This window comes from Phocoena sinus, chromosome 9 (genome assembly GCF_008692025.1).
Source record: "Phocoena sinus isolate mPhoSin1 chromosome 9, mPhoSin1.pri, whole genome shotgun sequence".
NCBI classification, from domain to species: Eukaryota; Metazoa; Chordata; class Mammalia; order Artiodactyla; family Phocoenidae; genus Phocoena; species Phocoena sinus.
In genome coordinates this window covers 81,952,075-81,975,914 of record NC_045771.1, presented here as the reverse complement: position 1 = coordinate 81,975,914, position 23,840 = coordinate 81,952,075, and the positions used below count along the sequence as shown (strand labels likewise).

The 23,840-nt window shown below is 36.1% G+C and overlaps 1 protein-coding gene across 2 annotated transcripts in view; it reads right to left on the bottom strand.

Annotated features, from left to right (window-relative positions):
• Nucleotides 1–11,341: 11,341 nt before the first annotated feature.
• Nucleotides 11,342–23,840, bottom strand: part of CACNA2D1 (calcium voltage-gated channel auxiliary subunit alpha2delta 1) — a 502,332-nt gene continuing 489,833 nt past the window's right edge. For both annotated transcript variants that reach the window (XM_032643128.1, XM_032643129.1), the window contains one exon: nucleotides 11,342–15,418. In XM_032643128.1, coding sequence (XP_032499019.1) covers nucleotides 15,302–15,418 — 117 coding nt within the window. In that variant the 3' untranslated portion in view covers nucleotides 11,342–15,301. The remainder of the gene's footprint in view (nucleotides 15,419–23,840) is intronic.

The window sequence follows — 23,840 nt, the reverse complement described above, 5'->3', positions numbered from 1 at the left end:
GCCGGGCTGTGGGGCTGCAGTGATCCTGCAGCTTGTGTCTGCCTGTAGGTGGGTGTGGTCAAGGCCCAGGGGATCATGGGTGCCAGGTGGAGCCAGGTCCTGTGATATCTGGAAGAAGGGTCCTAGGGGTCCTGGAGCTGGTGTTGTCCTGCTGGTGAGTGAGCCCAAGTCCCAAGGAGGATGGCCGAGGGGTCCTGAGGTGTCTCAGAGCTAGAGATGGCCTGCTGATGGGTGGGGCCAGGGCTCAGGAGGTCCCCGGGCTGGTGCCAGCCTGCTAGTGGGTGGTCTCTGTTTTGCCATGGCAGGCTGTGAGGCTGCAGTGGTCTCGGGGCTTGTGAACTCACGTTGTTGGGTGAGTCTAGGGCCCAGGTTGTCCCGGGGCTGATGCCTGCCCACTGGTGTGTGATGTGGGTTGTAGGGTTAGCAGTGGCACGCTGATGAGCAGAACCAGGTCCCAGGGTTTCTGGCTGTAGGACCCTGGTGGTCCTGGAGCTGGTGTTGACCTGCTGGTGGGTGGGGCTAGGGCCCCACAGGGTCCTGGGGCTGGTGCCTGCTTACTGGTGGGTGGGCCCCTGGCCCAGGAACTCCTGAATCTGGTGCCTGCCTACTGGTAGGCAGAGCCAGGTCCTGGGGTCTCTGGCTGCAGACCCTGGGGGTTGTTCCTGAGCTAGTCCTGAAGCACTGGTGTGGGACCATGGCCTGGGTCCTCTGATGGGCAAGACCATGTCCTGGGGCAGCTATGGGCTCAGGGGGTCTTAAGGAAAACTGTCTGCTGGTGGGTGAGGCTGTGTCCCTACACTTTTAAGCTAGAGGGAGGATTCCAAAATGGTGCTTACTAGCACCAGTGTCCTCAAGGTAGAATAAGCTCCCAAATATGGCTGATGCCAGTGTCTCTGTCCCCAGAGTGAGCTTCAGATGCCTCCTGCCTCTAGTAGGCTCCGTAATATCAGCAGGTGTGTCTGACCCAGGCTGGGTAGCGTGACGTGGGTCTCCGAACTGTTGCTCCTTGGGGAGACCTCTTTTAACTTTTCATTATCCTCCTATTTGTGGGTTGCCCACCCTGAGGGTATGGGTCTTGACTATATTGGGTGTCTGTCATTTCTTATCAGCCTTGTTGTGGTTCCTTCTTTATATCTTTAGTTGTAGATAATCTTTTCTATTAGATTCCAGGTTTTCTCATCAACAGTTGCTCAATAAATAGTTGTAAGTTTGGTGTGCCCAGGTGAACATGGGAGCTCAGGGTCTTCCTACTCTGTCATCATGGCCACCTCCCACCTACTCTCTTCTTAAATACCCAAGAAGCACATTTTCTTTTTTAATACACCACATTTTCATAGATTGTAACAGAGATATGTTCCAAATATTATTGCAGTCTGTGGAAGGAGGTATAATCACACCAGAGAAGGCTCCAGAGAGATGGTAGCATTTGAACTGGCTTTTCAAGTGGAAGTGGAAGTTAATAGGGGAAGTTAGAAGTGAGAATCGTGTGTTCAGGCACTGAAATGTGTTGTATTTGGATAACTGTAGGTAGTTTGGTAAGACCTGAGGTAAAAATTGCATTTTTTGGTGTTGGGATGGGAATGGGAGGGAATATTGAGTTGGATTTAGGTAGAGGTCAACTCCTAATTGATGTCATATGTCTTCCAAAGGAATTTGTATTTTATTTAATAGGCAATGAGGAGTCATGGAATGTTTTTAAACCAGAAAATGATGTGGTTAGGGATAAATTTTAGAAAAATAAAATAGCATGCAGGATGGATTGAAGTGGAAGGAAACTCAAAGTAGGGAATCCAGTTGGGAACCATTTAAATAGTCTGGGGCATTTGAAATTCTGAAGCAAGAAAGTAGCACTGGACATGATAAGTGGATAATTAAAACGTATTTAAGAGCTAAGTAGGCTTGTCAGAATTTGGTAACTTAATGGCACAAAAGACTCTAGTTTAGGTGGCTAGGCCTCTCTAACTAGGTCTTTTTTTTTTTACACACACACACACACACACACACGCACACACACATACTGTATTTTATTTTTACAAGAGATAAATAGACTGACACCAAGTATTGTAAATGGATGACCACAACAAAAGCAACAATGATTGCAATTACCAAACACGAAACACACTCACACTATGTCATAATATTGACATTCAGTCCAGGAATCCTCCACTGTAACAGCTCCTTTACTTTGCAGTGAGAATTGATTTGTATATTTTTTGCCTCTGAGTCCTTGTGGGATTTTTTTTTTTTAATTCAAACAGAAAGTCACAAAAATTATAATCATCCTCATCAGTTCACTCAGTCCCATGTAATTAACTTTTTTCATCTTGATCTTTTGTTAGCACTTTTATGAGTTCATCAGTTTTCCGTTAGAGTTATGAAAATGCTTATTCATTCAGTTCAGCAGTACAGTTACCAGAAACCTGTACTTGACATGCAGAATCAAAAAGGAGAAGAATATATTGAAATATAGATAATAATTATTTTCTTGGCATGTGTTTAAGATATCTAGGAATGGGTATCAAATGGCACGTGGAAATTTGGACCTCACAGGATATAAAAAGGCATGAATTTTTTTTTTACTCTTCTCACTAATTTTTTTTTATTTTGGAAAATATAGTTATTTTTAATAAATATAATTTTTATTTTTTTGCTTTACCATTTTTTTGGACATCTTTATTGGAGTATAATTGTTTTACAATGGTGTGTTAGTTTCTGCTTTATAACGAAGTGAATCAGCTATACGTATACATACATCCCCACATCTCCTCCCTCTTGCGTCTCCCTCCCCCCTTCCCTATCCCAGCCCTCTAGGTGGACACAAAGCACCGAGCTGATCTCCCTGTGCTATGCGGCTGCTTCTCACTAGCTATCTACTTTACATTTGGTAGTGTATATATGTCCATGAAAAGGCATGAATTTAATAAAATCAGAGAAGTGACTAATTTAGAGTGTGATAAGTAGAGAAGTAAGGATGAAATTCTACAAACATATTTATGAGTCAGGTGAGTTGGAAAATCTTGAGAAGGAGTAGAAAGAGTGAGCAGGAAGTCAGTGGAGCATTGAAACCCAGAGAAATCTTGAGTTTTAAGGAGACAGAATTTGACAGGTAGAACACATTGAGATTGGAATGTCATCAAAAGCAGTTTTTGGAGAGAGGTGGAGATGAAATTTCAAGAGGTTAGAAGTAATAGTAGGAAAGCATGTGGTAATTGAGCACAGAAAAATTTCAGGAAGGTTTGCAATAAAAGGAGCAGAGAAAATGGATAAGGGGCTATATTTTAGTTCAGGGAAATTTAAGTATAGGCCCGTCAGTAAGAACGAGTTCCTTCTTGCACAGCCGAAGCTGTTATCTGAAGTCAAAGGTTCTCCTCAGGGCTAACATCACCATCTGCTACACTGTTATGTCTATATTTACTGTGCTCCAGGTGTCTAATTGTTTTTTTTAATTGAAATGTATTTGACATATAATATTGTATAAATTTAAGGTTCAAGACATGTTAATTTGATACATTTTATATATTGCAATATGACTGCCATTGTAGTGATAATTATAATTTCTATCCTGTTACATAATTATCCTTTCTTTTTAGTCGTTGGAATAATTCTAGTCTCTCAGCAAGTTTAATGGTAACAATACAGTATTGTTGCCTGTAATCACTGTTCTGTGCATTAGATTGCTACGACGTATTTACGACTTGTTGCAAGTTTGTACCCTTAAAAAATATCTGTTCTATCTCCCCACCTCCATCCCATGGTAACCATAATTTTACTCTTTTTAGGAGTTTGGATTTTTAGATTCCACATGAAAGTGATATCATGGAGTACTTGTCTTCCTCTGCCTGACTTATCTCACTTAGTGTAATGCATTCAGTGTTCATCCATGTTGTCAAAAATGGCAGGATGTCCTTCTTTCTCATGGCTGAATAATATTCTGTAATTATTAATAATAATAATTTATATATGTATGTATGTACATTGTATTTTTTTAAAGGTAACAAACTTGTATACTGAGGTAGATACTTTTTTTTTTAATGTGACTCCATTTGGAAATAGGGTCTTTTTAAAAAAAATTAATTTAATTTATTTATTTGGGGCTGTGTTGGGTCTTCATTGCCACGCGCGGGCCCTCTCCAGTTGCCGGAGCGGGGGCTACTCTTCGTTTCCGTGCATGGACTTCTCATTGCAATGGCTTCTCCTCTTGCGGAGCACGGGCTCTAGGCTCGCGGGCTTCAGTAGTTGTGGCACACGGGCTCAGTAGTTGTGGCTTGCGGGCTCTAGAGCACAGGTTCAGACGTAGTAGTGCACGGGCTTAGTTGCTCTGTGACGTGTGGGATACTCCTGGACCAGGGTTCGAACCTGTGTCCCCTGCATTGGCAGGTGGATTCTTAACCACTGTATAAATATACCCCACTTCTTGTTTATTCATTCACCCACTGGTGAGCACTTAGGTTGTTTCCATATCCTGGCTATTATGAATAATGCTACAATAAACATGAGAGTGCATATATCACTTCGATATCCTGTTTTCATATCCTTTGAGTATATATCTAGAAGTGGAATTGCTAGATCATATGGTAGATCTACTTTTAATATTTTGAGGAACCTCCATATTGTTTCTATAGTGGTTGCACTGTTTACATTCCCACCAGTAGTACAAAAGTGTTCCCTTTTCTCTACATCCTTGCCAACACTTGTGATTTCCTGCTTATTGATAATAGCCATTCTATCAGGTGTGAGGTGATATCTATTTGTGATTTTGATGTGCATTTTCATGATAAGTTGTAACGTTGAGCATCCTTTCATGTACCTGTTGGCCATTCGGATATCTTTGGAAAAATGTCTTAGCTCCTCTGCCCATTTTAAAATCAGATTATTTGGAGGTTTTTTGTTTTTGTTTGTTTGTTGTCTTTTTTTTTTTTTCTGTTCTGTTGTATGAGTTCTTTATATATTTTGGATATAAACCTCTTATATACGATTTGCAAAATGTTTCTCCCATTCAGTATGTTGTCTTTCATATATAAGTAGGGTTTTTAATTCTGGGCTTTGTATTCTGTTCTGTTGGTTTTTGTGTCTATTTTTAATGCCAGTACCATACTGTTTTTATTACTGTAGCTTTGTAGTATAGTCTGAAACCAGGAAGTGTGACACTTCAGGCTTTGTTCTTTTTCCCCACAGTTGTACTGGATTTTCAGAGTCTTTTGTAATTCCATACAAATTTTAGGATTGGTTTTTCTATTTCTGTGAAGAATGCTATTGGTATTTTGATGGGGATTGCATTGAATCTATAGAAGACTTTGGGTAGTATAGATATTTTAATGTATTAATTCTTCCTATCCATGAAGAAGGGGTGTCATTCCATTTGTTTGTCTTTTTTGATTTCTTTCAGTAAAGTCTCATCATTTTGATCATATCTTTCACTTCCTTGATTAATAGATGCTATTTCATTGTTTTTTTGATGTTATTGGGAATGGGCTAGTTAGTCTTTATTCCTTTTTCTTATGTTTCATCTTTAATGGATAGAAATGCAAATGATTTTTGTATGTTGATTTTATATCCTGCAAGTTTACTGGAATCATGGATTAGTTCCAACAGTTTTTTGGTGGAGTCTTTTTATTTATTTTTTATTGGAGTATAGTTGCTTTACAATGTTGTGTTAGTTTCTGTTGTACAGCAAAGTGAATCAGCCACACGTATACATAGATCCACTCTTCCTTGGATTTCCTTACCATTTAGGTCAGCACAGAGTATTGAGTAGAGTTCCCTGTGCTATACAGTCTGTTCTCATTAGTTATCTCTTTTATACATAGTAGTGTATATACGTCAGTCCCAATCTCCCAATCCATCCCACTCGTCCTCCACCCGTGGTATCCATACGTTTGTTCTCTACATCTGTGTCTCTATTTCTGCTTTGCAAATAAGTTAATCTATACCATTTTTGTGATTTTCTATGTACTAAATCATATCATCTGAAAATAGTAACAGTTTTACTTCTTCCTTTTCAATTTGGATCCCTTTTATTTCTTTGTCTAGCCTAATTGCTCTAGCTAGGACTTTCAGCACTATGTTGAATAGGAGTGTGAGAGTGGGCATCCTTGTCTTGTTCCTGATCTTAGAGAAAAATCTTTCAAATTTTGTCCCTTAACTATAATGTTAGCTGTGGATTTGTCACATATGGCCTTTAGTATGTTGAGGTATGTGTTCCTTCTACAACCAATATGTCAAGTGTTTGTACCATTAAAGGGTGTTGTATTTCTGTCAAATGACTTCTTTCTACATCTATTGGGATGATAATGCGATTTTAAAATTTCATTCTGTTAATGTGATGTATTACATTAATTGATTAACGTATGTTGAAGTATCCTTGTATACCAGAGAACATCCCTCTTGGTCATGGCGTATAATATTTTAATGTGTTCTTAAATTTGGTTTGCTAATATTTTGTTGGAATTTTTGCATGTATAGCCATCTGGGATATTGGTCTAGTTGGTTTTGATATTTGGATGAAGACACCCAGGACAGTTTGGCTCTTTCACCTCCCTTCTTCCCAGCCCTGTCGCTAAACCCAGCTCAGTTTCCACGTGGCCCTGTTCTCCAGCTTACCATCAGTTTCTTATTACCAAGATCTTTTATTACAATGTGACTTTTTACAGTTAGTAATAATGTTTATTTACGTGAATTTTTGGATGAATTTTCTCCCCATGTTCTTCTACAGTTTTGCTGCTTGTATTTCTCATCATTGAATCCGTAGCGTCCCACAGTGTAAAAACTTTGAAGTTCTGGCAATATTCCTCACACGTTAGAAATCCTCTTGATGCCAAGTTTCTCTAGGCACTCTTGAAATCATCAGCATCAGAATGATTGAACTTCCGAGATAAGAAGCAGAGGCTGAATAACTCTTAGATTGTGACTATTATCATTTTTATATCCAAATATTGGTGGAGTCAATAGTATAAATAAGACTGACAAGGAACAGAAGGTTAGAGATGTTACATAACGTGCCCAAGTTGGGGAGCTGTGATGTGGACCCAGGTGGTCTGACTGGAGAGCCTGGCATCTGTATTATGTACTCAATTGTCTTACCTCAGTCAGATATTTGAGGTTCTATGGATTAGATGGACAGGGAAGTCTGAAATCAATCTGAACACTAATCTTTTTAGTGGGTTTTAAAAAGTTTTGGTTAGCCTTTTATTTTATTAAGGAAAACATTACTTAATTAAATACAATATCTATAGAAACCAGATTGTCAAGTAATAATATTTCCTAATGTAATTCTGACTTGCCATATCATTTGCCATAAGAATGAACCTATTGACAAAGTTCTCTGATAGTATTTATAGAAATCTTTGGTTCAACCCTATAAGACATTTGATATCATCGATATAATAGGAATAGAATTTCCTGTAGTAGAAATTGTCCTAATAGTGGTTGTGATTATCAACCACAATCAATGAAAACTATTGGTTATCAGCTGTGTACAGCTATAGAATCTGGATTTGAAGAGAAAATAAAACATTAAAAAGTATAGCCTTCAGAAAAATTGCAGTTGAGTTGGAATCATATTGTATGTTACAATAAAACATGTTCAAAAAAGGGGTTAATTAAAAAAAATTGAACCAGTAACATACATCTAAATTGGGTTTTGAGAAGTCTAATTCAGAAATAACCTATACCAGAACTGTCACACCTGTCATCTAAGATGCCCCCAGGTAGTGTAATGCTTGCTGTATGCTAGAAACAGGTGAGATTCTGAATTAGAGTGGGTCCTGAGTGTCAGTATTTTAAACAAAACTAATGAAACCTCCAATAAGGGTTTCTAAATGAGTCAGTGTTGAGAATCATTATTCTGGAGTATATATTCCAGAGCACGAGAGAGCATATCATCTTTGTATCCTCAGCACCTTACAAAAATCTCATTCACAATATTTCTGAAGAGTAAGCCCTCATGTTCTCCTCCAGACTTGTCCCGCCAATCCCTGCTTCTAGTACCCTCCATTGTTGCCTAACTTGGGGGACTGCATCCCTCTGCACGATATTAAACTTCAAAAACCTGGGAGTAATTGTAAATTTTGTCCTCTCTTTTTTAGTACACAAGGAAATCATGACGTTCTCTCCTTTTTCCCTTCTAAGTGTTTCTAAAATCAGTCCGCTCTTCTTTATCTAGCTTCCTATGCCAGTCAACAAAAAGTTCTCACCTTGACAATAGCCTCTTAATTGGTCTTCTTCCCTGTAGGTGTTCTACCAGTAACCCACATTTTATCCAGAGTGTTTTTCCTGAAATGCGAATCCGATCAAACTGTTCTCTGCTTAAAAATCTTCAGCAGCTTCCAGTTGCCTAAACACCCCACGTCATCCAGAGAGGACTCCAGGCTCTGGAGCGTTTTCTCTTCAGCCTCATCTTCCACTTCATCTCTACCTACTTATCACCCACCCCTCAAGCCATGCTGAACTCATATTCAGCTCCCTCGTTTCTTGCACGCACCTCTCAGCTTTCACACACCCTCCTCTATTTGAAACAGTACTGCTACCCCTTTCCCTCAACTCAAAATCATGGCAGCCTTCTCTGGCCACTCAGTCTAGGTTATTCCTAGCCAGTAGTTCCATCAAGGAAGGAATTGCTTTTTATCTTGTATAAGGCTCTACGTCTAACACTTTACTTGTATAAAGAATTAGTAAATGTCTTAAATGACAAATGATGCAGATAATTAGGATCTTAAAAGCTCTAGGCCAAAATGAGGATTATGATGACTGGGAAGATGATTGTGATAGTAATTCATAATACTAATGGAGAGCATTGTTGAGAACATACACAGTACTGCGCCCTATACATTAATTATATCACTGAGTCATCATTACAACCCTGCTGTGCAGTTACTCTTTTATGGATGAGGAGACTGAAGCTTGGAAACATTATGTAATTTGCACAGGGTTACAAAGCTAGTAAGTGGTAAAGTCAGAATCGAAATCTAAACAGCAGATTGCAGTTACTACTTGGCTACACTGCCTTCATGATAAGGACTAAGTCAGTAGTTATCAGATGTAGGAATTTTACAGCTTAGTATAATTTTGAAATTAAAAAAGGAGGGATTAGAATGCATATATGACATGTAACCTGTTTATTAACAATTTCGCTATTTATAATAGTTATCATCAACTTTCCCATAATTTCACAAAAGATAGATCATTGTTTCTTAAACAATTCTAAACAAGAAAAGAAACTATCTGGAAAAGAGCAGTTGTTCTCAATATAGGAAATTGCCAATGTTACTCCAATCTTGGTCCGTTATGCACTGTCCTTATACCAATGAAAATGCTACAAGTAACCTTTTTTTTTGTTTTGTTTTTGTTTTTGTTTTTGTGGTACGCGGGCCTCTCACTGTTGTGGCCTCTCCCGTTGCGGAGCACAGGCCCCGGACGCGCAGGCTCAGCGGCCATGGCTCACGGGCCCAGCCGCTCCGCGGCACGTGGGATCTTCCCGGACCGGGGCACGAACCCGTGTCCCCTGCATCGGCAGGCGGACTCTCAACCACTGCGCCACCAGGGAAGCCCACAAGTAACCTTTAAAGACATGTTAGGGTCCTGAGATACTCAAGAACTATTGTTATTATGATAAAGCATTTTGAAAAAATAAATCCATGCACCTAAGAAACTCAAAATTTGAAAAAAATTTCATGAGTATGCATTTTGATAAATATATTTTAATGTACTAATAATTACACTGTATAGTCAGATAGCTGAGTCCAGATTTAAACTTTAAGACATTTGTGGCAGAAACAGAAAAACTGCCTAATTTATCATTACAATAAATGTGTTGAAGAAGTGTTAGGTTAAATCTAGCACAAGTGACCCTGGTATATGCTGATTTTTAAAAAGTTCATTATAATAGATATGAACCTGTGACATGATTACTAATTATGGCAAATTATATTGGCTTTCCAATTATGCAGTAATGTCAAATTTATTTCTTAAATACATTTATAAAAAAAGAGTCCATTTAAATAAAAATTCTATTAAGCAGCATTGTCGATTATATACCAATTTATAGAAAATTGTGTTGGTGCTTTGTGAATAATAACCCAACTTAAAGATATAATGAATTTGAGAATCAAGAAGCGCCCAAGACCTTAAACTTATTAGAACGTCATACCAGTAACTAAAAATTTTCAGTGGTCACCCAAAACTAAAGGTCAGAGATAATATGCCTTTCAGATCTAACATTCTAAGGCCTAGTTGAGTATACTGCAAAGAGAAGAGACTGTCAATATGTGTCTGTGAATGTTCAAAATTTTTCTTTAATTCTAGGTTTATTACTCTAGGAAGTAATGGGGCGAATGTGCTGCACTGGATGTTTGATTTTCCTGTCTGTTTTAAGTAGAGGTGTTCTGAATGTGTTTGCAGGCAGAGGGAAGAAAGCCTGTACAAAGGGGAGACTGAAAATGCTTGAGAAAGGAGAATTGATGAGGCAAGGTCCCAAGGGAAGAGGTGGGGATGGGATTAAGATGATTGATAGAGGAAATGAGGGTAGCTGGGGAGTAAGAGGATTGATTGAGGAGATAAATTGGTACAGAATGAAGCCAGATGTTCAAAAAGCAAATGTTATCCACCTCACCCTTTTAAGTAGGGTTTCCTGTTAAAATGCCTTGATCAGAGACTAAGGGTCAGATTTTCCAGTAATCACCATCATTGGTATCCACATACTACATTCCTCCCCTGTGTAGGTATTTTCACTCTTATAGGAGTCCCCAGAATGAGAAGTAGGCTTACATTATATTAGATTCCACATAACATCAGGCGCATTACTTATTAGGTGAACATAGCGGGGCAGGTGGTAAGCTGGTCTAAAGGTAAAAGGCATACAACAGTTTAAAAAAACAAAAACAAAAAAAACCTCTTTATACTGTACTTCACTGCCCTAGCTTCTGTTTGCTATAAACTAGCTAGGAGAGATATTTAACTGTTAGTCAGATGTATAAAAGATATGCATGTTTCAGACATTCTAACTTGTTTCTTTCAAACTATTTCCCCAAGGTCCTTAGAGAAACATGGAAACATTATTTTTGCCTAGAAAAAAGTTTTTTCTTACGTAAGTCAAAAGTCTGTTTTAATAAGTTTCTAAACGCTCTGATGGCAAAAGCACGTGTGAGAAGTGTCAGAGTCTCAAGGAGTTGCAATTTCATTTGTTTGTGAGTTGAGGTTTGTAATTGTAAAGGCAACTTTCATAATCCCAAATTTTACTTCCACAATCTAGAATTCTCTGCACTGGAAAGCTTGCTTTCTTAAACTGTATGTATGACAGAGACCTCTGTTTCTTTCAATTAGATTTTAAATAAATAATCAAAACTGGTGACTTTAAATGATAAACTTTTATTCTGAATATACTGTTTTTGCACAGGATTTAACACAACATTTTCTGGGATTATAAATATTTTTATAACAGTAATATACAAATTTTTACAAAACGTTTTTATCGGGCTAATTTCCACAAAAGTGTCAAGAGAACATAAGGGGAGAAAAGATCTTTTGTTCACAAAGCCACTTGGCCTTTTGCATGGATGCACACTCAGCACTTCAATAAAAGTACCCCTAATAGTACGATCCAACAACATACAGCACAACAAAAAAGACAGCTTTGTCAGGTCACACTGTAAACCCAACTGGCATCTATTCAAGACAGTATCCCATTAGTCTCAGTGGAATTTCTTTGAGTTAACCTTGTGAACTAGAAATAAAGTAGATGAAACTTGGTAAGGGTTGTCTAAGACTTTGAAATTCTGGAATTTTTTCAAGAAATCAAGAAACTTCACACTTTTGCTCTACTGATTTGCTCTTTACAGAAATGTACATGGGATAATAGCAATGTTAACATTCTGCTATCGGAAAGCAACACACATTCCAGATAATGGTAAAATATTTGAAACTGCGGGCAAGTGAAACCATCATTCTATGCTATGCTTAAAAAAAAAGTCACAACCTCCATTTTGTTACACTAGGTCAGACTCTGTACCTCTAGACACTTTAATGTCAACTAACATGATTAATGGAATAGTTCAGAGTTTTAATAAGACATAGAATTTAAGCTTTGGTGGAGAGAAAGATTTAAATGAGATGTAAAATACAAGAGAGCATCAAATAAGCAAGTAACACTTGGGTTGCAAAGGTCACTTAAAAGGGATACTGCCTATTTGAACCCTGTAAGGCCAGTTTTAAAGTTAATAAAAGGAATATTATAGGAAAACTTACAAATGGCGGCAACACTGTCTTGTTTTTTCCAAGTTAAGCAATGACGCCTCAAGCATTAGAAACATGAAAAAGATCATACTAAAATCTTATAGGCCCAGGACCTAAAAGTCTCTTCAATCAAACTTGCTAACTATGTCATGTTAAAAACCTGTTACAAATATGGACCACGACTGGTGTTTGGCAGTAATGCTGGTTGTTCAAATGAAAAAATATAAACAAACCATTAATGCAAAGTTCATTCCTGTTGTTCAACAGCAATGCAAGACTTTTGATTCTGTTAGTGACAAAATACTTTAAGCTGCATTGAGCATAGCAAAAATTAAGTAAGCAAAAGGGGTTTAAAAGCTTTTTTCTTGATCTCTTGTACTGTTTAGTCTTTGAAAATCAGTATTTATAACAGGCTGAAATTTAAGTTCTTGTCAACAATAGAACTCACAGAAAAATCCTAAATTAAAGACAACAATTGGATGGGACGAGTGTTACTGTCTTTCAAAAAATTACGCCAAATGCGTGAAGACTAGTATTAGGCACGAGAATAACGTTCTAACCCAATTTATTAACGTATGTGTGGTTGTTATATGTTTATCTTATAACAGAAAACAAAGGATCACGGCAAGACTCGTGCATGTAAATATATTTTGATGGCAAGTGAAATCAAATAGGACCCTGCCAAGAGATGCCAAGTTTAACTGTCATTAACACAACAACAATGTAGTTGATGAAAACATTATTTCAGTGACATTAGCCATGAAAATATATTTAATAGATTTTAAAGATAATTTTAAGGTAGTTTGTTGTATGCTGGAAGCAATTCAGTTGTTTAAATGTGCGTCGTTTATATACACAAACTAACATAACTGTATATTTCGATATCCCCTTCCCAACACTTTCATGATTTAAAATAGTCTAGCAAAAGTTAACAATAAGTTTTAAATATTTAATTAACAAACAACATGATTTAAACGTATTGTTACTAGAGTGAGAAGTTCCATATTTTTTTAAATCACTTTGGTGTTTTCTAAAATGTCAGTACCAGTTACAAATGAGACTACAAAATCACAACAATGCATTAGAAATGGTAACTGATGTCAACTCTTAGAACAATAGTTGGCAAAGTGATTCCATTTTCCCCTCCCCCCATTTTTAAATAAAAAAATATTTTAAATAAGGAAATGTACACAAATGGTACCTAGGGTATATTGGTGGTGGAGGAAATTACAAATGTATGCAAAGCTAAAAACAAAACAAATAGACCTTTTAAACTACGCTAAAGAATTGGTTATATCTTTGATATATGAAGCATATTAAAGCATGCTGGATAATGTTAATAAGATTTTTACTTAAAAATGGTATATAAGAAAATTTCCAGCATAGACACACACCAATATATGGCATGTTTGAAAAAAGAACAAATGCATTTTACCATTAAAAATATCTGCGTACTTCCAGCAGAATTATTCCCTATAGTTAGAGTTACACATTCATTGTTTTTACCCTTTCTTCAAATACTGTTTACCCCTGAAAATAATCTTTAAAAGCATAAATAAATTCTGCTACCATATTACTCTATAATGAAATATCTAATTTACTACACTAACCATTTTCACTAATGAGGCTGTATAAAAACAATTTTGATTATTCACAATCAAGTATTCGTGTGCATACATATAGATTCAAGGTTTCCTTTTTGTTCAGATTATTGTAAAACCCTCATCAAACTGCATGGAAATTTTGGTCAAGTGATCATACCATTTAAAACAGAGGGAACAAAAGCAGCAGCAGCAGCAAATTGGGGATTGATTGTACGTGCTGCTCTTCCAGCGAATAAAGAGGAAACCTAGGGTGAATCTTCATTGAGAACATATATGTACTCTTCAAAAAATAAATGTGTCAAATCTGATTTATGTACTTAAAATATCTGTACATAGGTTTTCAGGCAAGAGCACGAATCTGTATAAAATCCATTAATTCCCATTTCACCATTTACCTAATCCAATCATTCAGCATTTACACTGTACAGTATATTCAGAGTAGTTTAACGACATTTTAAAAGATGACTTAAGTGCATTACGTTGCAAGGTTCAGATTCTTACATAACGTCACTCAGTTAACTTTTCAACGGACTACACTCTACAGTAAGAGAAAAACAAACCGAAAGTTAAAATAGCAGCATCATGCAAAATACCCTTGGTGACCAAAGTTCATTTATCACAAGAAAAAACATTTCCCCTCCCCGCAACAAGCTTTCCTTAGAGCATCTTGAAATATCTGGCTAGCACTACAGAACTTTACTGTGAACAAAAAGAACATTGCATCAAAGCGTTTATTAAGGGCTCACATTTATGAGGAAATATGTCGCATATTAATTCTACCCTCAAGCACCTTTAATTTCTTAATTATTTTCAAACAACCAATTCATTACCCCACCAAAACTTGGTCATCGTTTGTGTTATATTTCTGGCAGAGAAGCCATTCTTCATAAAGCATTTTATTCATGGCAATTTTTATCGTAGAAAATAAGCCATAATTTCTATTTTGACAGATTACACCAATGTTAATTATCTCTCTCCCTCTCTCTCTCTCTCTATGTATACGTTCAACAATAATTACTCAAAGCAGCAAATAATTTTGAACAGAAGAATAAGGAAAAAATAACTTTCTTTTCCCCTAGAGATTTTCTTGGTAAAAGAACAAGGATTGCAGCAAGTCAGAATTCCAGGTCAAAATTAAGATAATTTGTATGATTCATAAACAACTGTGTGGGGGAGCCCTTTTACACGTAATCACCAACAATGCAACAACAAATTCTCAAATTTTCCAATAGAGAGCATGTATAGTATTTTGCTTTGATGTTATATATAGATGATGCAGGGTTCACACTTCAGGATCTGACACCCTGACATGCAGCCAGCGGGTGCCTTAAGAGTCTGTGTCTTAGAGTGAGGCCATGGGATGGTCTGAGCTAGTGGTCTGCTGATTCCACAGTTGACCCTCTTTTAATGCAATGGAGGGCTCATGTTTTGGCAGGGTCTGGAGTTTAATATGCAGATTTGGTTTAAGAAGGTCATAACTGGTAGTGTCTGCTGCCAGATAAAAGCCAAAGTAGTACACACTGGATTCCGATGATGGACCACAGGGAGGGACTTAACCCAGAAACACCCCCGCAGTCGGTATAATCCTCCTGTTGGAAAGAAAAGGAAAACAGAAAACTCCTGAAAAATATTTAGTAAGACATCTCCCAGAGCACGCCGTGTTTAGTCCACTTCTGAACTCACCTTATAAAGCTGCTTTAATTTGAATCCAGATAAATTACACTGTCCTAGATTTTACTGTTCAACAATTTTAGATAAAGCCGTTTTCCTAGTACCGTTTGAAGAATGCTTTACAGTTTTAGTTGTAGATTCTGATGATTATGAAAGGAAATACTTTATGCTGTTTTGAGTGATATTCCAATTTCTAAATTGAAAAACCTTTCACAGTATTAAATATCCTTCTATATTTATAAGTACAAGATATAAAAATAAAATTTCATAGTCTATTTTATAATTCCCAAGAATTATGATATTAGCAATTAATGCTTAATAAGGCAAAGTCTGAGATTGGTAAAATAAATAAATTTGAGAAATGAACTTCTATTTTCCCTATCCCTTATATCGAATTTCAAACGTGAACATATCATGCTGCACATGTAGCATCTGGACCTTCATCAAGAATTAAAATGAAGAATAATGTAGTTGAACCCTAAAAGAAAGGACACTCTGAAAACCTATATCCAAAATAAAGAGCTAAGCTAGCAGGAGAGGTTTATCCTGTTTAGAGAACCATGAAATCGAAGCTACATATTTGCTCATTTGGATCCCCCCCTGTCTAGTGGCAGATCGTTAGATTCCTTGCTAACACAAAATTATTCTTTACCTTTTATTCCTAGGTTCTGTATTCTGTAACATTTTCTGCATCCTCTGATTCCTTTAAATATACTGAATTTCATTAAAAAAACTTCCTATCTTAAGAGGTACAAACTATTAGGTATAAAATAAGCTAAAAGGATATCTTGTACAACACGGTATATAGCAACATTTTATAACTATAAATGGAATAAAACCTTTAAAAGTTGTGAATCACTGTATTTTACACCTGTAACTTAAATAATATTATAGGTCAACTATACTTCAATTAAAAAAAAAAAACAAGAAAACCTCCCTTCTAATTATTTTCCTAAACATCTTTCAAGAATTCACTAATCCATGGTTCATCTTCCAATAATCAAAATAATAGGTTATGTAAGAAAATAAATTTTCTAGTCTGAATGATTTTACAAAGACTCTGAGCTCCCAGAGACCAAAACATTGGCTCTTTTTGCTCATTAGGGTTTAATACAGTGCCTGCCACCAAGTAAATAACATTTTCTTCTTGAATTGTATTCTAAGGCGGCAGAAGTCTGTTACAGAGAATTCTGAGGAAAAAAAATCTATTAAGGAAAATTTTATTTTTCAATTCCCAGAAGTGGGATTGCTGGATTATATAGTAATTCTACTTTTAATTTTTTGAGGAACCTCAATATTGTTTTCCACAGTGGCTGCACCAATTTACACTCCCACCAACTAAGTGTAAGGATTCCGTTTTATCCACATCCTTGACAGCATTTGTTATTTCTTTTCTTTGTGATCATAGTCATTCTAACAGGTGTGAGGTGATAACTCATTGTAGTTTTGACTTATATTTCTCTGATGTGTACTGATGTTGAGTATTTTTTCACATACCTGTTGGCCATCTGTATATCTTCTTTGTAAAAATGCATATTGAGATCCTTTGCTTATTTTAAAATCAGATTAGTTTTTTGATCTCGAATTATATGAGTTCTTCATATATTTTGGATACTGGCCCCTCATCACATACATGATTTGCAAACATTCCCTCCCATTCTATGGGCTGTCTTTTAATTCTGTTGGTTTCCTTTGCTGTGTACAAGCTTTTAAGTTTGACGTAGTCCCACTTTTTCATTCTTGTTTTTGTTGCCTTTGCTTTCTTATGGTGACAAGTCCAAAAAGTCACTACCAACACCAATGCCAAGGAGCTTACTACCTATATTTTCTTCTAGGAGTTTTATGGTTTCAGGTCTTCAAGCCATTAATCCATTTTGAGTTGATCTTTGTGTATGGTGTAAGACAGTAGTCCAGTTTCATTCTTCTGCATATGGCTGTTCAGTTTTTCTAGCACTCTTTATTGAAGAGACTTTCTTTTCCCCAATGTATATTCTTGGCTTTGTCATAAATTAATTGACCATATATGCATGGGTTATTTCTGGGTTCTCTGTTCTGTTCCATTGGTCCGTGTCTTTTTTTATGCCAGTGCCATACTGTTTTGATTACTGTAGTTGTTTAATCTAGTTTCAAATCAGGATGTATCATGCATCCGACTTTGTTTTTCCTTCTCAAGATTGTGCTGGATATTTGGGTCTTTTGTGGTTTCATATATGTATTTTAGGATTGCTCTAATTCTGTGAAAAACACCATTGAAATTTTGATGGGGATTGCATGCAATCTGTAGGTTATTTTGGGTGCTATGGACATTTTAACAATTCTTCTACTCTATGAGCCCTGAATATTCTTCCATTTATTTGTGTTGTCTTCAGTTTCTTTCATTAATGTCTTATAGTTTTCAGTGTATAGGTCTTTCACCTTTTTGGTTACCTTTATTCTTAGGTATTTTATTCATTTTGATGCAAATACAAGTGGAATTATTTACTTTCTTAATTTCTCTTTCTGATAGTTCATTATTATAGTATAGAAATGCAAATGATCTTTGTATATTAGTTTTGTATCTTGTAAATGCTTTTCCTGCATCTATTAAGATGATCATATGATTTTTAGCCTTTATTTTGTTAATGTATGTATCACATCAATTGATTTGTGGATTTTGAACAATCCTTGCATTCCTGGAATAAATCTCACTTGATCATGGTGTATGACCCTTTTAATGGGTTGTTGAATTAACCTTGATAATATATTGTTGAGGAATTTTTCACCTATTTTCATCAAGGATATTGGCCTAAAATTTTCTTGTAGTATCCTTGTCTGGTTTTGGTATCATGGTAATAAGGCTGGCATTGTAAAAGTGAATCAGGAAGTGTTCATTCCTCTTTAATTTTTTGGAAGAGTTTGGAAGGACAGGTATTAATTGTTCTTTGAATGTTTGGTAGAATTCACCAGTGAGGCCATCTGGTCGTGGACTTTGTTTCTTGGGAGGTTTTTGATAACTGATGCAATCTTCTTACTAGTAATTGGTCTGTTCAGATTTTCTATTTCTATTTTTTCATGATTCAGTCTTGATAGGTTGTATGTTTCTAGGAATTTACGCATTTCTAGGTTGTCGAATTTTTTGGCAATTTTTACATTGTCTTGCTATTTCTCCCTTTAAGTCTGTTAATTTTTACTATATTTAGGTGCTCCTATGTTGGGTGCATATTTACAAATGTTTCTATCCTCTTGTTGGATTGACCACTTTATCATTATGTAATGACCTTGACTGTCTCATTACAGCTTTTAAGTCTATTTTGCCTATGTATACCCACCCCAGCTTTCTTTTGGTTTCCATTTGCATGGAATATCTTTTTCCATTTCAGTGTATGTCCTTAAAGTTGAAATTAGTTGACTCTAATACACCGCATAAAATCATCTCCTATTTTTTAATAGATTCTGCTACTCTATGTCATTTGATTGGAGAATTTAGTCCATTTAACATTTAAAGTAATTGTTGATAGATGGTAATTATTATTACTGCAATTTTGTTAAATTGTTTTTGAGCTATTTTGAAAGTCCTTTGTTCTTTTTCTCTTATTGCTCTCCTGACTTGTGAGTTGATCATTTTCTATAGTGGCATGCTTAGATTCCGTTCTCTTTATCTTTTGTGTATCTACCACAGGTTTTTGCTTTGTGGTTATTATAACTGTTATAAATATACCATTTTATGTAAGCCTCATAATATTTAGTGTTATAAATAAGTTGATAAGCCTCATAATAAGCTGATAACAACTTAAGTTCAAATGCATTCTAAAACCCTACACTTTACTTCCTCCTCCATGTTTTGTTTTTTATTTCAAAATTTACATATCTTTAGTCTGTGTATCCATTACTTATTGTATGATAGTTATTTTTACTATATTTGTCTTTTAACATTCATACTAGATATATAAGTGATTAACCCACTATCATTGCAATATTAGATTATTCTGAATTTAACTATATATTGGTCTTTACCAGTGAGATTTATACTTTCGTATGTTTCCCTGTTACTAATTAGTGCTGTTTTGTTTCAGCTTAAAGGAACACCTTTAACATTTCTTGTAAGGCCAGTCTAGTGGTGATGAACTCCTTTAGCTTTTGCTTGTCTACAACTCTTCTTTTCACCTTCAAAGTGGAAAGACAGTTTTGCTAGGTAGAGTATTTTTGGTTGGCAGGTTTTTTTCTTTCATTACTTTGAATATATCATGCCACTTCCTGCAAGCCTGCATATTCTGGTGGAAAGATCCTGGTAGCCTTAGAGGTTTCCTTCTATGTTACAAGTTGTTTTCCTTGCTGCTTTCAAGATTCTCTCCTTGTCATTTACTTTAAAAAAAAATTTATATTAGAATATAGTTGATATACAATGTTGTGTTAATTTCAGGTGTACAGCAATGTGATTGTTTCCCATAGACATATATTTACTCTTTTTTCAGATTCTTTTCTTATATAGGTTATTACGGAGTGTTGAGTGGAGTTCTCTGTGCTTTACAGTAGGTCCTTTTCGATTATCTATTTTACATATAGAACAGTGTGTATGTGTTGATCCCAACCTCCTAATTTATACCTCCCCCAACGTTTCCCCTTTGGTAACCATAAGTTTCTTTTTGAAGTCTGTGAGTCTGTTTCTGTTTTGTAAATAAGTTCATTTGTACCATTTAAAAAAAATTCCACATATAAGTGATATCGTATGATATTTGTCATTGTCTGACTTATTTCATTTAGTATGATAATCTCTAGGTCTATCCATGTTGCTGCACATGGCATTATTTGGTTCTTTCTTATGGTTGAGTAATATTCCATTGTATATATGTGCCACATCTTCTGTACCCACTCCTCTGTTGATGGACTTTTAGGTTGCTTCCATATCCTGGTTATTGTAAATACTGCTGCTATGAGCATTGGGGTTCATGTATATTTTCAAAGTATGGTTTTCTCCAGGTATATGCCCAGGAGTGGGATTGCTGGATCATATGGTGGCTCTATTTTTAGTTTTTTAAGGAACATCCAGACTGTTCTCCATAAAGGTTGTACCAATTTACATTCCCACTGACAGTGTAGGAGGGTTTCCTTTTCTCTGCATCCTCTCCAGCATTTATTGTTTGTAGACTTTTTGACGATAGCCATTCTGACTGGTGTGAGGTGATACCTCATTGTAGTTTTGATTTGCATTTCTCTAATAATCAGTGATGTTAAGCATCTTTTCATGTGCTTTTTGGCCATTTGTATGTCTTATTTATTTTTAATTAATTTTTATTGGAGTATAGTTGATTTACAATGTTGTGTTAGTTTCTGCTGTACAGCACAGTGAATCAGTTATACATATACATATATCCACTCTTTTGTAGATTCTAGTCCCATGTAAGTCATTAGAGTATTGAGTAGAGTTCCCTGTGCCATACAGTAGGTTCTTGTTAGTAATCTCCAAATTTATCCCTCCTGGCCCCCCCCCCCATACCCCATGGTAACCTTACATTTGTTTTCTATATCTGTGACTCTATTTCTACTTTGTAAACAGGTTCATTTGTACCATTTTTTTAGATTCCACATATCATCTGTATGTCTTCTTTGGAGAAATGTCTTTTTAGATGTTCTGCTCATTTTTTGATTGGGTTGTTTGTTTTTTTTTGATATCGAGCTGCATGAGCTGTTTGTCTCTTTTGGAGATTAATCCCTTGTCTGTCACTTTGCTTGCAAATCTGTTCTCCCATTGTGTGGGTTGTCTTCATTTTGTTTATGGTTTATTTTGCTGTGCAAAAGCTTTGGAGTTTAATTTGGTCCCATTTGTTTGTTTTTATTTTCATTACTCTAGGAGGTGGATCCAAAATATCTTGCTGCAATTTATGTCAAAGAGTGTCCTGCCTCTGTTTCCTCTAAGAGGTTTATAGTATCCAGCCTTACATTTAGGTCTTTAATCCATTTTGAGTTTATTTTTGTGTATGGTGTTAGAGAATGTTCTAGTTTCATTCTTTTACATGTAGCTGTCCGGTGTTCCCAGCACCACTTACTGAAGAGGCTGTCTTTTCTCCACTGTATATTCTTGCCTCCTTTGTCATAGATTTACTTTTGATAATTTAATTAGAATATGTCTTTGTATGGGTCTCTTTTACTTTAATTGAAATATATTTGAAATATAACATTGTGTAAATTTAAGGCGAACATGTTAATATAATTTATGTATTATAATATGATTGCCATTGAAGTGATAATTAGCACCTCTATCACATTACACAGTTGTCCTTTTTTCAGTAGTTGTAATAATTCATTTTTAATCTCTTAGCATATTTGATGAATATAATCGTTTTTTATGTTCACTGTACTGTGCATTAGCTCTCTAGGGCTTACTTACTGCTTGTTGTAAGACTGTACCCTTGAACAACATCTGTCTTATCCCCTAACCCCCATTCCATGGTAACCACCATTTATTTCTGTTTTTATGAGTTTGGCTTTTTAGATTCTACACACAGTACTTGTCTTTCTCACTTAGCATAATGTGCCCAAGGTCCATCCATGTTGTTGCAAATGGCAGGCTGTCTTCCTTTCTCATGGCTGAAAAATATTACATTGTATAAGTATAAATCCCACTTCTTATTTTATTCATTGGTTGATGGCCATCTAGGTTGTCTCCATATCTTGGCTGCTGTGAATAACGCTGCAGTGAATGTGGGAGTACAGATATCTCTTCAAAATCCTGTTTTCATTTCCTCTGCACATAAACCCAGAAGTAGAATTGATGGATCATGTGGTAGATTTTTAATTATTTGAGAAACCTCCATATTGGTTGCAGTAATTTACATTCCCACCAACAGTGTATAAAGGTTCCCTTTTATTCACATCTCCCCAGCACCTGTTGTCTCGTCTTCTTGATGACATCCATTCTAACAGGTGTGAGGTAATAGCTCACTGTAGTTTTGTGTTTCCACGATGATTAGTGATATTGAGAATGTTTTCATGTGCCTCTTGGCCATGTGGATGTCTTCTTTGGAAAAATGTCTAGCTTTTCTGCCCTTTTTTTAGGTGGATTATTTGTTGTTTCTTTTTCTTTTTGTCTTTGAGTTTTATGAGTTTTTAAATATATTTTGGATACTAACCCCTTATCTGATACATGGTTTGCAAAATTTTTCTTGCATTCTGTAGGATGCATTTTCATTTGGTTAATTGTTTCTTTTGCTGTGCACAAGTGTTCAAGTTTGATGTAGTTCCATTTGCTGATTTTTGCTTTTATTGTTTGTGCTTTTGGTGTTATATCCAAAAAGTACTCTCAATACCACTGTTGGGGAGCCTCCTCTCTGTTTCTACTAGGTTTTATAGTTATTAGGACTTGTGTTAAATCTGTGATCCATTTTGAGTTAATTTTTTGTGAGCGGTAAGATAGGGGTCCAATTTCATTGTTCTGCATTTGTTTATCCAATTTCCCCATTACCATTTGTTGAAGAGACTATCATTTCCCCATTGGGTATTCTTGGCTCCACTATCAAATATTAGTTGACTGTGTATGCAGGGGTTTAATTCTGGGCTCTCTTCTGTTCTGTTAGTCTTTGTCTATTATGCCAGTATCCTACCCTATTTTAAAAATTACTGTAGCTTTGTACTATAGTCTGAAAACAGGACGTTCGATACCTCTGGCTTTGTTCTTTTTCCTGAGAAATGCTTTGACTATTTTGCAGACTTTGTCACTTCATATAAATTTTAGGATTTTTTTTTTCTAACTCTGTGAAGAATGCCATTGGTTTTTTGATGGGGATTGTGTTGAATCTAAGGTGACTTTGAGTAGTACAGACATTTTAACTGTCAGTTCTTATGGTCCATCAGCATGGATGTCTTTCCATTTGTGTCAACTTCGATTTCTTTTAGGAAAGTCATGTCGTTTTTTATTTATTTATTTATTTATTTATCTATTTATTTGCGGTACGCGGGCCTTCTCACCGCTGTGGCCCCTCCCGTTGCGGAGCACAGGTTCAGGATGCGCAGGCTCAGCGGGCCCAGCCACTCCGCAGTACGTGGGATCTTCCCGGACCGGGGCACGAACCCGTGTCCCCTGCATCGGCAGGCGGACTCTCAACCACTGCGCCACCAGGGAAGCCCCAGTCATGTAGTTTTGATTGTACAGAACTTTCACTTCCTTGGTTAAAGTAATTTCTGGGTATTTCATTGTTTTTCATGTTATTGTGAGTGTGACAGTTTTATTTTTCAGACATTTCATCCTAGTGTATAGAAATGCCAACTGATTTTTGTATGTTGATTTTATATCCTGAAACTTAGTCAAATTGTTGATTAGTGCCAACAGTTTTTTACTGGAGTTTTTTATGTACAGAATCATATCAT